This window comes from Bombyx mori, chromosome 5, assembly GCF_030269925.1.
Source record: "Bombyx mori chromosome 5, ASM3026992v2".
NCBI classification, from domain to species: domain Eukaryota; kingdom Metazoa; phylum Arthropoda; class Insecta; order Lepidoptera; family Bombycidae; genus Bombyx; species Bombyx mori.
Window position 1 is genome coordinate 13,754,591 of NC_085111.1, and position 14,223 is coordinate 13,768,813.

At 35.4% G+C, this 14,223-nt stretch overlaps 1 protein-coding gene across 2 annotated transcripts; it reads right to left on the minus strand.

The window, feature by feature from the left end:
- Positions 1-4,084: 4,084 nt before the first annotated feature.
- LOC101740878 (fork head domain-containing protein FD4) lies at positions 4,085-12,979 on the minus strand. 2 transcript variants are annotated; one of them, XR_005244740.2, is made up of 3 exons: positions 12,085-12,979; positions 6,202-6,338; positions 4,085-5,100 (listed from the first exon to the last, which is right to left on the minus strand). XR_005244740.2 is itself a non-coding variant. In XM_038011317.2 (2 exons), the coding sequence occupies exon 1, from the start codon at positions 12,874-12,876 to the stop codon at positions 12,088-12,090; it is 789 nt and encodes a 262-aa protein (XP_037867245.1). In that variant the 5' UTR covers positions 12,877-12,979; the 3' UTR covers positions 4,085-6,338; positions 12,085-12,087. The 2 variants fall into 2 exon arrangements, 1 of the variants encoding a protein (XP_037867245.1); XM_038011317.2 differs by having other exon boundaries at positions 4,085-6,338.
- Positions 12,980-14,223: the final 1,244 nt, after the last annotated feature.

Genomic DNA, 14,223 nt, shown 5'->3' on the forward strand with positions numbered 1-14,223 from the left:
AGAGGTTTTTTTAATACCGTTTAATTTTAATATTATAAGTAAATTGTACGAAATGTTCATCATGAAGTTTAGACTACAGAGCATCTGTAAACTAAGCTCTAGTTGATTGATATGCTGTCGCAAGTGAGACAAAATCGAAGGGAAATTTTCCTTTCTATCGCTTCCGACTACCGCTTAACATAGCTGAAATGCTAATGAAATATAATAATAGCAAATGGCCTGTCATCTCTTAACTTTGAAAATAAAAATGGGTATCATTCTAAACGCATGGTTTACGATGCATTTCTATCATGTCCACAGATCGTGTATCACTGTTATCGTCTCTCGTTTACCATCGGAGATCGTGTGAGACGTTGATTAGCTTCTAAAATAGATTATAATTTTGTATTTTTCGTTCAGAATTGACACTAATATCGATGTGCTCTCAACAAGAATTTTTTAGTGGCAATTTGCTACTGATGCGTCGGCGCCCACAAAGAAATAGTGACAGTCGCATTACGACGATTTTTTAATTAAATATTTAATACTGGAAATGCCCTGCGGATACTAATTCGAATTGTAAATGGTCGCTGACTGTTGAAGCTTCCATTATGTGAATGATTAGAAAATTCTTGTGATGTCACGAATTATTTACTAACAGACAGCAGACGACCCGAACGTCCGACATATTCTAATCAATAAGTATTAACAGTCGTTCGTGACCACGAAAACTGTATTAAATATTCGAAACGTCAGAATTAATAAAGAGTGTCCCAAAGTTAACGTAAAATTTGAATTTACCGCCATTTTTGCGGAACATTATTGGCAACCCTGAAAAAATATTATGAATTACAAAATTAATGGATAATTCGAGTAAAATTAATCTGAGCAATGAAGAATATTTTTAGCTTGATGAATTTGGAATCGCCAAAACCACCACATATGATTGTCGAACAACCAATGCACAACGTGTCACTCGTAGATAATACACATAAATTAGTTAGTGTCACTATTTGGTACGGATTTCAAGTTCGAAGTATCATTGAACCACACTTTTTGGAAACTAAGGTTGGTTAAACAGTTTTTATTTTTATTTTTTTATTGCCTTTTTAGGCAGACGAGCATACGGCCCACCTAATGGTAAGTGGTTACCGTCGTTCATGGACGTCAGCGATGCCAGAACCAGAGCCAAGCTGCTGCCACCATTAAGTACTCTCCGCAAACCTCGTTTAAAGAAGGACATGTCATAGCGCTCGGGAAACACTGTAGAGGGGAGTTCATTCCAAAGCCGGATGGTACGTGGCAGAAAAGATCTTTGGAAGCACACTGTCGATGAACGCAGCGGTTCCAGATTATATGGATGAACTCTGCTCCGTTGGCGGGAGGTGTTTGTCAACCGGTCACCGATGCCGACGCATACATCAACGTGAATGTTGGCAATCACCTAAAGCAGGGGCTCCCAAACTTATTTTGTGTACTGGTCACTTTGAGAATAAATAATTTTTTAGCGTCCCCGTTTTTTCACCTACTTAAAATTCACTATAGCGAGAGCTCAGTCGGTGTCCTTCTAGATGAAATTACAAATCGCTTCTTAAGCCTCTATACAACGCACCCATTTTATGTGTCTCTTACCGCCCCCCTTTAGGCCTGCAGCGCCCACAAGAGGGAGTTTTCACTTTGGGAAAGGTTGCCCTAACTAAAGTAATGAAATCGAAGCTTCAATTTTAAACAAAGTTAAATTAACTTTGCCATCTGGGACGCATAGGACGCATGCTAAAACAGGCAGGACGGTGAAACCAGCCGGATTTCCTACTTGTGAAGAAACTTAAGGCAATTTTTTGTACACAATAAGGTAATGATGCATTTCAAAGGTGCAATTATCGTTACATAATAATAAAATACAGTTGAGATTTCGGTATCTTATCTCATAGTGAGCGACTCATATTGTATTACACATATTGGGTCTCCGGCAACCACTTCACATTATGTGATCCGTTCATTGTCTACCTTCTAGTGACGTAAAGATAAAAGAATAAACATAAATAAAATAATTACAAGTTTGGCTTTATTAAATATTGACTACGTAAGACGATGCGACAATCTTTAAAATTGTTTTGTAACTACCTTCTCAAAAGTACAAAACGACAACAATGAGGTCACAAAAAATATATGAAAATTAAACTCATTTCAATAGGGTTGACTGTAACTAATCAGAAAATGATGGAACTCGTAATTCACGTCGCCAAAGCAATTACTATCGCATTATCCATTGTGGCACCACTGCGGAACAATATGGAGAAATGTTGTAATGTAAATTTTACAATATTTAATGTACCCAAAAAGTAAGGATAAACTGAATAGTCGAGCTCTGCGTCGTGACTGAGATTTTGCCTGTTTTTTTAATTGTCTCGAAATTGAGGTGTTTTTAATTTCGTGTGATTTTATTCTGTTATTACTGTGTGTCATGAACCGCAATGGGCACAAATCGGTCCATTGTAGATTGGCATTTTTGAAGCTACTATTAGCACATTTTCTTGTTGATAAGTGATGGGAAATGACGTTTTTTTTATTTATTTTTATTGCTTAGATGGCTAGACGAGCTCACAGTCCACCTGGTGTTATGTGGTTACTGGAGCCCATAGACATCTATAACGTAAATGCGCCTTGTACCTTGAGATATAATTTCTAAAGTCTCAAGTATAGTTGCAACGGCTGCCCCACTCTTCAAACCGAAACGCATTACTGCTTCACGGCAAAAATAGGCAGGGTGGTGGTACCTACCCGCGCAGACTCACAAGAGGTCCTACCACCAGTTTTTTGGTCAAAGTCGTTCATGGACATCGGCTTGTTTAAGGCAAGGATGTCTTCTAGGTTCGGTTTGAAGAAGAGCCTCTGGTGACTCTCGGAGACTATTGGCACGTAATTGGAACGTATCATTTCCAAGGTGTTAGTTAGTACTACGCAATTGAGACTTCAACTTTAAGCTTCAAAGCGAACGGCTGCCATCTCATTTGCTTGGATTGACTGATTCGAAAACTCTCTTTAGATCATATCAATCTTAATCCTGGTAAGAAACTCAGTAGAGTATATTACATTAACGGTTGCAATTCTTCACTTCTTAAGAGATAAGCCTGAAGCGAGGATGATATTGCGTGTAATCAGAACAGTCAAGTGAAGTTGGCCATAGCATTCCCGGTGTTTTTACGAAAAAGAAGGTGCTTCAAGTCACTAGCTTCGGAGTCAGGAAGAGCCCTTTTGGCGGTCATAATGGATTTCGGAAGCATGCAGCGTAGGATTGGTACACGTTCAAAACGACCCGAGGTGTTCTTGGTTATGTGATAAAAATCCAACGTTAGGTATACCAGCCGTATTATTAAACATATTTAGACCATTATTTCGAATACCTATCTTTTTCAATCGGACTATCCATACTTGTACTAAAGTTATTATTTGTAGTTTGTTGGTGTCTATTATTTGCTGTTAAAATAAAAATGGGAATTTTTAAATGCGAAATGGGAATAATTTAACGCAAAATTATTAAAACTAGAGGTCCCGCAGTAGTCGAAATTCGACTATAATTAATTGGAATTGTAAGTTTGTACACTATTATGATTGTATTTTATACTTCTATAATCACAAATTTCTAAAATATTAACAAAGACAAACGATATTTAATCTATTCTCAATTTGACAACAGACGTCAAGAACAAAAGTTTGACAATAGATAGTATGCATGCGTGTGTGCGTCAAATACATGGTATGTAGTGTGTGTAATGTTTTCTTTATTGATTTAATGTATCTTTTATGCATTATTTAAAAAAAAAAATAGCATTGTGCACTTCTTCTCTATATTCTCTATAAGTGTGGAAAATTTCATACTCCTCCGTCCGCGCAATTTTCGTAAAAAGGGATACAAAGTTTTTGCTTCACGTATTAATATATAGATATGACGTCTAAGTTGTGATGTTTCAAAAACTTTGATATTTTATCTCAAAGTTGGTAGCGGTAATCACGTTGTGATATTAGTGGGTATAAATAGGACACATAAATGGCCTTCAATGAGATATGAGATTCGTTTAAATAAGTTAATAAATAAAACAATGAAAACGGTCAACGTAATTTACTATATTTTTCTTTTTCTACGAACATACATTTAATAAGTTACTAGTTTTATAATTTATCTAAATGAAATAATTTATTTAATTTTACATATTTACAAACACGAATTTAATGCTTACACTAAGATATCACAGTTCAACAAATAAAGTCTACAATATAGCGAACATTCATTTATGTAAGCGCCTACATTGACTACTGAAGCGACAGCGGGTAGTTTAATTTAATAAATATTTATCAATAAGTCCGTAAGTATGTGAAATAATACTTAAACTTGTAAGAGGCATGATCACTTCGCGGAAACTTAGTCAAGAGTCAGTTATAATCGTCGTGGCCTAAAGGATAAGACGTCCGGTGCATTCGTATGTAGCGATGCACCGGTGTTCGAATCCCGCAGGCGGGTACCAATTTTTCTAATGAAATACGTACTCAAGGTGGATGGCGCATTTACGTTGTAGATGTCTATGGGCTCCAGTAACCACTTAATACCAGGTGGGCTGTGAGCTCGTCCATCAACCTAAGCAATAAAAAAAAATTTAAAAAAAGTCAAAGAGCGAACCCGCCTGCTGTAAGAAGCTGAGATTGCCAACACATAGTTCCTGGTTCGGAGGAATAATCAGTGGCCACGATTATTAAGTTCTTGATGAATGCATCTGATGAATCGTTAAAATGTATTTTCGATTATTATTTTCGAATTTTAATACTGAAGTGCTCTTTTATTACATAACTCCAGTAACAATGACTCCTTGTTTTATTATTATTCAAAAGTTAATTTAATAAATATTCGCAACAGAAGTTTTTCTCGACGAGCTTCGGACAATCATATTATATATTACGTTATTGTTGTTTTAAATTTAAATTTAATTTTTGAATATAAATAATTGAATTTTTATAATTTTAATTCTGGAGCCCGCTGCCGCCTCTCCTGTCACTATATTGGTGCCCTAAACAGTCATTCAAATAACTTAGACGAATGAGTTTTGCCCCAAAAATGTCACCCGTTTCCTGAAACAAAGCGTTTTCTACAGTGAGGAAATGTGTGACAGACTTTATGGGTTTATATTGAAATAGATTAACATTTATTGAAATTCATTAATAATTATTTTCCTGATTTTCTCGAGCCGGAGATATAATTAAAAGTAATTTCTCGGTCAATCTCATATTTGTTATTTTTAATAAATATATGTAAGTGTAGATTAATATTTAAAAAAAAAAACAAAATCGTCATTAGTTAGTTAGTTAGTTAGTTTGAATAATACAGAAATATCGACTTACAAATCGGTTACCACGAAAACTACAATTTCCAAAATGTTGATAATTACAGAATTAAACTTTTAATTATGACGTAAAATTTGTAAGAAAATAACTAGTGAGCGTAGTCGACTTGCTTGTCTTAAAACTCTGATAGTGGCATTAACGTTTGTCTACGAGAATTGTGTTTTTTGTAGATGTGTACAACTTCTGTTACTTTATAACTTAAAAGATTCATCGATCATCAAATCAATATTAAATTTTCTGCTCACAGCGTTTTTACTAGAGTATGCCAAAAGAATACTCGAAAACACATCGATCGATGATACTTTACAGCGTCTCCATGACTCTACATAAACATTTCAAATTGATATGGACTTTGTCTTTATAATTGACTTAAAATTATATTCTAAAGGTCGAGACCCCGCGAGAAAAAAAACCACATGCCAGTTCGGGTATCAGGGAAACAGTGTTATGCTAGTGCCATTGTTGTAGTTTCGCCGAATCTCCATAAGACTTTACTGACTGAATATAGCTTTTAGGAATTGCAAAACTTCCCCAAAAACTCATAAGTAGAAAATTTGCTGGATATAGAAGAACTATCATTAAGAAATATACGTTTACTCTTTTACACTCTCAATCTCTCTTTTTTCTAGTATAATAATTTATAGCACATATTCTAGACACTTTATTAAATTTATGTACATCGTTATAACAAGCTAGTAATTAAATAAAACAAAAATTAATCATAGGAACGATTTTAAAATACATAGACTTTCTACATAAAAAAAAAACAATTTAATAAGAATGCAAATAAATATTTTGATAAATTTTGTTTTCATTCGATTCACTCACCTTTAAACAACTAAGATCCCGTGGCTCTAATGTTCGACGTCACATTTCTAACATCTAATACTATTTACGTAGCGAACTGTCCATATGTGGTCCTTATAATTAGTTACTTGAGATCTTCTTAATATACACACTGGCTCCTGTGGAACAAAAAAGTAAATTTAAATATTTTTTAAACAACAATTTTATAAACATGTTTTTCGAGTTTAGAACTTGTTTAAAGTTACGTTTAGCATGTCTAATTTTGATTTCTTCAACCAGTGAAATGTTGTAAGTGGATTGAAAAAAACATTATTGTATTTTTAAGACACTGTGTTTCATCAAATTTTAATTACCCTAGTTGTACTCGTTAGTTAATACTGCAAAATTAAACGAAAGTTTTTTTAATTTGCATAGCGAATATAAGGTACAGATATTTTTCTTATTGCTTAGATGAGTGGAGGAGCTCACAGCCCACCTGGTGCTAAGTGGTTACTGGAGCCCATATACATTTACAACGCAAATGCGCCACCCACCTTGAGATATAAGTTCTAAGGTCTCAGTATATTTACAACGGCTGCACGGCAGAAATAGGCGGGGTGGTACCTACCTGTGCGGACTCACATGAGGTCCTACCACCAGTAATAGCAGTAAGTAACAGTTATGTTGTCTTTACTACGAAATTGAATCTAATTATTATTTAGCGTTTGTTCAGGTTATTAATACTTCAAGTACTTAAAGGTATGATTTTCAAGCTTTTAAGAAATAGTTAAATTTGTTAGGTGTTTTTTTTTTGTAGATCTCGCTTTAATCAGATTTCCTTAATTGTTTCTATTGTAAGCAACATCATAACTGTGTTCTCAGCAATAACAACCATATCGGCTAACCATCAAACACAAGCAAAAAATATAAATAAAATAACAATGTCTTTGCTGAAATGAGTAAACAAGATGAAAATGTGAGTTTCCAAAAAGAGAAGCTTTTATCACTTATTAAAAATAAAGATATCGGTTTTTAAAAAAAGCTATTTTCGACTTTTATAAAAGGTTTAGTGAGTACTAATGTCGGATTTTATTCTTAAAGTTTTGGGTTGGACAAGTACGGTCCACCATTTTTGCTTTTACTGATCAATACGTTTATAGATGTCGCTACATAAATTTCGCTGCCCATCTTTAGAGATAGCCTCGAAGTCTCAACTTTATTATGTAACGGCTTTCCCGCCCTTCAAATTAGAACGCATGACTGTTTTGTGGCAGAAATTGGCGAGGCGGTAGTGTCTACCCGAACATATTTACAATACGTCTTATCTTCTACGTGCTACGCCCTATGAGACCGCAAAATCGTTTAACATTTTCTTTATTTCATAAAGCACATTCAGATTTATTTTTCAGACCATGGTATTAACCCCCATATTTATATCGAAATTTCTACAGAAAATTACTTCGTAAGTGTATAAAAATTATGAAGGTTCGGTGTGTTTGCTGATTTTATATTTTTTACGTTTATTTATTCGAAAGGGTGATTGATGATGACGACTCTTAAAAAAAATAGTTTCAATTTTTGGCACTTTGAACGGACCGTTGCTAAATATAGCAAAGGCTTAGAATAGAACTGAATAATGTAGGTTACAATTTTTTATCTCAAATTTAAAGTCAATTGCTGCAGTTTTTCTTTCAAAATTACAGTTGAATTGCATCGACAAAAACTTGAACGTTGCAGTTTGTTTAAACCACATTTATTAAGAAATCTAACATCGTTTTATCAGGGTTTTTAATAGCTTTGCTTGATTCTTTTCAGATTAGATGATATGAAAGAGATAAGGATCCCGGTACGTAATGAAGACGTACGATTAACTTGAAAATTTGCAAACATATCAACGACCGATGCCTATACAATAATTAAGATAATTATTAAAATAAGAGTATATTTATTTTTTGATTTTATTTTACTATTAAGGCACGTTATTTTGGTGTTAAGTATTTTGTGCTGTGTTAGATACAAACTTTTAATATATTGTGTTATTTTTGACCTTGTGTTTTGATTTTCTATTGCACCAAAAATCATTTCGCAATAATGAGTGCAGCACAGTAAGTGTTGCCATCTACCTTGTATAATTAGTTTTTGATATCATTTGATTAATTGTTTGTCTACTTTTTTATTAGAATTAACCTTATTTGTTACGGTCGGAAGATGCAAACACCTACTCCTGCAGGGGAGAACTCGACATATATTTAATGCAATTTTCAGAATAGCACCAGCTTCTGATTTTCTAATGAGACCAGTTTGAATAGTAAGTACAGGAAATATATGACTAATTTTAATAAAAAATAAATAAACTGAAATTAAATACATTGAAATCACGCCTTATACTTTAACATCAGAGAATTTAATAGAGGAAAACTATGCAACTATTCGAATTGCTCATTTCAAATTACTAATGCATTTTCAAATTTTCCCGCATTTTTTTGTTTCTTTTGTTTTTGATATTTCGAAAAAAAATATATATAAATTGATAACAAACAATAAAGCTCGTTAACAAGATAAAGAAAAGAAAAGCGGTTCACAAACTGAAGAGAAAATTATACTTAAGTTTTTATCTATTTATTTTAAAGAGATTGTTGTCAAAAATGTCACATATGTACCTACCTACATTCATATTATTTAGATGCAAATATATTCTCTAAATATATAATCTAAATATAGTCTATTATCAAGTTACTCCAAGTGAACGATAGATAATTAATGTACTGATATTTTCCCGCAGCCGAGAGGGTAAGATGCTGAAGAAGGTAAGTGTCCCGGTGACAAAATACCTATGCCATAAAAGTGCCAATTCCAATTAAATAGTGATATCATGAAATTCGATTCCTATTAATAATATCTTTGTGGATTATCTATCCTTCTAGTTGTTTAAAAAGCCCAAAGAAAACCCCGATTTTGAAACATTCTTTATTGGTGCTCCGCTTGCATTGGTCTTAGCGTGATGTTATAGGTATAGTCTAAAGTCTTCCTCGATAAATGGGCTATCTAACACTGAAAGAATTTTTCAAATCGGACCAGTAATTCCTGAGATTAGCGCGTTCAAACAAACAAACCCTTCAGCTTTATAATATTAAAAAAAGGAATAGTATAGATAAATAATTTTGTAGCTAATAAGTTCTTTTACTGGAGAAGAACAATGAAATGCACTACTTTTTTTTAAAGTACATAAGTCGGTAAAGCAAGGTCAGCAATACCGACAGACCTATTTCGCCGTGAAATACTATTCGTGTTCTGGTCTGAAGGATAGAAAAGTCATTATGTGAACTATTATCATAAGATCGAATGGAATTAATTAATTAATGGAATGGTCGTTTTGGAGCATCACCGTATGTAGCTATTAGTCACAATTTTTTTTTTCATCAGAAAGATTAGAATGTCATTGAATACTTATTGCAACTTGTATTTTGATAATTTGATTAGATAGATATAACTTGTTGTTGATATCTAATAAATTCTAGATCTATTTTCACTACATTAATTTCTGGGTTTTTAGAGATGGTATTTAATTAAAATAGTCTATTATAGAATTAAAATGGTATTTTCGGACATTAGTGTATTACATCATGTTGTCCAAGGTATTTTTAATCTTTAATCGTATATGGTGTTGGAATATTGAAAAAAAACCTTTTGTTTGTTGCTGGGTAATTTTTTAAATAATCTCTAATTACAATTCTCATGAAACTAGTAAATTTGACCTTTGTGTGACTTTAAATAAAGTCATCATTGGCTTCATTCTATACAGATCAGTTAGCCTATATTTTATGTAATAAAATTTCAGTTTTGTAGTGATCTTATTAATAGCCTCAAAAGACTTTTCTAATTTCAACACAAAGCATGAAGGTAATAATTACTTGAACACTTTTAAGATTTATTTATCAATAATGCGGTGTATAACAATCCGAACAGTTTTCAGAAATAATGTACTTTGATCGTAAATAGAAAATACATATCTTATCTGAACGGGCGTGGGTAACGGGTAAGAAGGGGGGAATGCTATGTCACAGGGTAACATTTTTCGAGGTAACGGCTCCGCTATTGATGTGACATCATCCTTGAAAAGGAATAACAGTTTCAGTTCATTATTGAAAAAAATATTACAGAATATTAAAAAAAAAATTTTTTTTACTTTCTTTAAAAATAAATAACGAATACAAAACTAATAATTTTTCAATAAATGCCCGATGTCAGTAAAATGCTGTAAAATGATTCTTTGTTGCTTACTCGGCATTTGTGGAATGAGATGCACGTAGAATTTTTTGAAATTAGGGGTGCATTTTTTTAATAAGAAGAGAAAATATCCATGTATTTTTGTAAATCACAACGATCTATTTGTTTTTACTGCTGGTTGGGCGTGTACTCAATGCTCTTAAAAGTGAGTACCACCAACCTGCTTTTTTATGTCGCGACGCAGGATACTTTTTGGTTTGAAGGGTTGTGATACCCGTTGTAAAATAAAATTTATATTTCGCCTCATGTCTCAAGGTGGGTGATGGCATAGAAATCGCGATAGTAATGGCTTAAGCAAGTAGATCTTACAGCTTATATTTTTTAATTGACAATGCAAAATGTCACTAGATTGTAGTAGTACTCTTTGCGGGTTCAAACGCATTCTATATAGATGATAAATTTTTGACCATGCATATCGGTTCGTCCTATTGCAGAATAAGTTTTTTTCAGTGTTAAAATATAAATGCTTGATCGGTTTAGTTCAGCCTTGAGAGGTATATTTGGATTGCTAAAGGTTTGATTGCTTCTTCATAATACGCAATGTAATGCAAATATCGGACATGCAATATATTGAAAATTGATTTTGTTGATAAATTTTACAGTTTTTTTTAAAGGCTATGTGGTCATCGTCCACAGTATTTAGACTCAATCTATGCGTTCAACTTTCTAAGTTCATTAACATCTGTTTGTGATAATATTTTGAATAATTTCTACTGGTGGTAGGACCTCTTGTGAGTCCGCACGGGTGGGTACCACCGCCCCGCCTATTTCTGCCGTGAAGCAGTGATGCGTTTCGGTTTGAAGGGTGGGGCAGCCGTTGTGACTGTACTGAGACCTTAGAACTATATCTCAAGGTGTGTGGCGCATTTGCGTTGTAGATGTCTATGGGCTCCAGTAACCACTTAACACCAGGTGGGCTGTGAGCTCGTCCACACATCTAAGCAATAAAAAAAAAAAATTAAACAAACAAGTATCTATTAAAATAAATATGTATTCCAAACGAATCTTTTTTGGCTTCAAGGTACAATTTAGACCCACGCCAAAGGTATCGTAACGAAATAAGGAACACACGATCAAAAGAATTGTAAATTGTGTTATTCCTTACAATTTAATGCGTTTTCGTGACTCTATTAATATTAAAGATAATCATTGATAAAAATATATCGCCTTTTTAGTTGATCAGACCACTTGGTTCGATATCCGCTCCGAATCAATTTCTTTGCGAAAATAATTTTAGTAATGGATCTTAGTGGATCTACTTATGTGTGTTTTCTTTTCCACAAGACAGAAAGCACGAATTTTTTTTATACCTAAGCTGGTAGCATTAGAAGGCTATGTCAACGTCGTGGAATAGGTGTGAGCTCACGGGGCTCCTCTAACTTGGTGATGAAATTTTGATTTTGGGGCCGTTGCATGCAATATTTATTTAATAATAATGTACAAGGATATCTTGATTAAACCACTATAATACTAAAATAAGACATATAGTGTTTTTCTGTTCGGTCTCTGCGAATTGGTGTTAATGGTGATAAATTATTCGGTGAAATTCTAAAGCCGATTATCTTATGTTAATACAGGTTAGTACGTCCGTTTTGCTACCGGATTAGATAGCAACATAATTTAAAATTAATCTCTTACCATTCATGAGTTTAGTGTGTAATGTGAAAATTGATTTGATTCCCGCCATGTCCAGAGAGGTGGTAGACAAGATTGCTGTAATCCCGCTAGTAGTTCTGCGTGGTATCTCTGCGCGGCGAGCAGGTACGGGGCCGGCAGGGGCAGGGGGCAGTGAGGCTGTAGTGGCGGTAGCTGCAGAGGCGGAGATGGCGACGAGCGACGAGGATCGGGCTCTAATAACGCGTCTATAGTGAACGCCCTTCTCGGTCGAGGTGCCACAGGTAATAAGGCTGCTGTATCCGGTGCTTCTGTTGATTCTGGGCTCAACCGTGACATGTATGTCGACGCTGATGGATACAGACCACCACTAGAAGCATTCGTTGGTGTTGGAGGAGCGCTTGCTTGTCGCGCCAAGAAAGCTCTGTTGAAGCTCGCGAGCGCTGCCAATTCTGCATTTAGGCTGTCTTTTTCACCTTTGTGGAGCTTAAAACGTTTCCGCCGACGAAGCAAGGAGCCATTTTCGAACATGTCAAACGCCTGGGGATGCAGGGTCCAGTACGCGCCCTTGCCGGGCCGGTCGGGGCGGCGCGGCACCTTCACGAAGCAGTCGTTGAAGGACAGGTTGTGTCGCAGCGAGTTCTGCCAGCGCTGTGTGTTGCGCCGGTAGTACGGGAACCTATCCGTGATGAACCGGTAGATCTCCGACAGCGGCAGCATACGCTCCGGGGAACTCCAGATCGCCATCGCGGTCAGGGCTATATATGAAAAAGGTGGTTTTTGATCACCGTAAGATTCACGTGTCGGCCGAGGCATCGTTTAGCGCGAATATTTCAGTCGTTACGTGGTTTGATCACTGTTTTTGTGCGAAATTTTAAAGGGGAGACGTCTCTCACAGCGGAGTGGAAGATAAGGACTGAGTGAGTGAGCGAGACTGCGTGTATGAGGCGTGAATGTCCGCGGCGCCGCCTCGCCCTCGCCGGGCCAATCGCGTGCCTTCATGTTTGTTTGTTGTTTTTGTCGGCTCCGGACCCGTTACAGAGGAATTTAAATTGTTATCACGTTTACATTATACAAAATTTATTCGACACCGACAACTCTTGAGCTTGTTTCAAAATTGCGATGATTAAAGAAGTAGGCAGATACTTATTGATGCTTCGGTAAAGAGGTTATAGCACTGAACATGGCCAGTGTACCTACATACTTTCTACATTCTTTACTGGTGGTAGGACCTCTTGTGAGTCTGCACGGGTAGGTACCACCACCCTGCCTATTTTTGCCGTGAAGCAGTAATGCGTTTCGGTTTGAAGGGTGGGGCAGCCGTTGTAACTGAACTTGAGATCTTAGAACTTATATCTCAAGGTGGGTGGCGCATTTTAATAATAATAATAATAATAATAATAAATATTTACTAACAATCACGCCACGTTAACTGGTCCCGTGATAAGTTCGTAAAGAACTTGTGTTACAGGTACCAGATAACGGAAATAAATGTAAGATTATTATTATACACATACATATATTTAATATACATCCATAACCCTGGAAAAGACATTTATATTTATCATACAAATATCTTCCCTTGGCGGGATTCGAACCCGCGACCCCCTTGTGTAGTGACCATGTCACTTACCACTACACCAGACGGTCGTTTACTTTGTAGATGTCTATGGGCTCCAGTAACCACTTAACACCAGGTGGTCTGTGAGCTCGTTCACCCATTTAAGCAATAAAAAATAAAAAAAACATAGTCGACATAATCTTAAAATATAAAACGGGTTTTCAATTATGCTCTAAGTTATTAAGCGAATTTAATTTTAATGATCAATGTAATAAAATAGCGTATTCTATTTCAAAAGATGTCCCGTTCGTTTATAGGGTCGAATGCTGAAGCTAGTTTATATTATTGTAAATTAAATGCAATTAGTAAACGTTATGTAGTAGTAAAGTAGGCTTCAATACTTTAACTAGACAACGAGACACATCCAGATACGCGTCTGCCGTGAAAGATGTTCGTTTCTGAAGCACTGTTCTTGCCAAGCCGCTGCCTACCGTTTTCTCCACAAGCCTCGTTTGAAGAACGACATGTCATAGCACTCGGGAAACACCGTGGACGGGAACCTAATCGAAAGCCCGATGGTACGAGGCAAAAATGATATCTGG

Coding starts and splice junctions, on each gene's coding strand:
- LOC101740878 (XM_038011317.2), bottom strand. CDS start 12,876: ATGCCTCGGCCGACACGTGAATCTTACGGTGATCAAAAACCACCTTTT.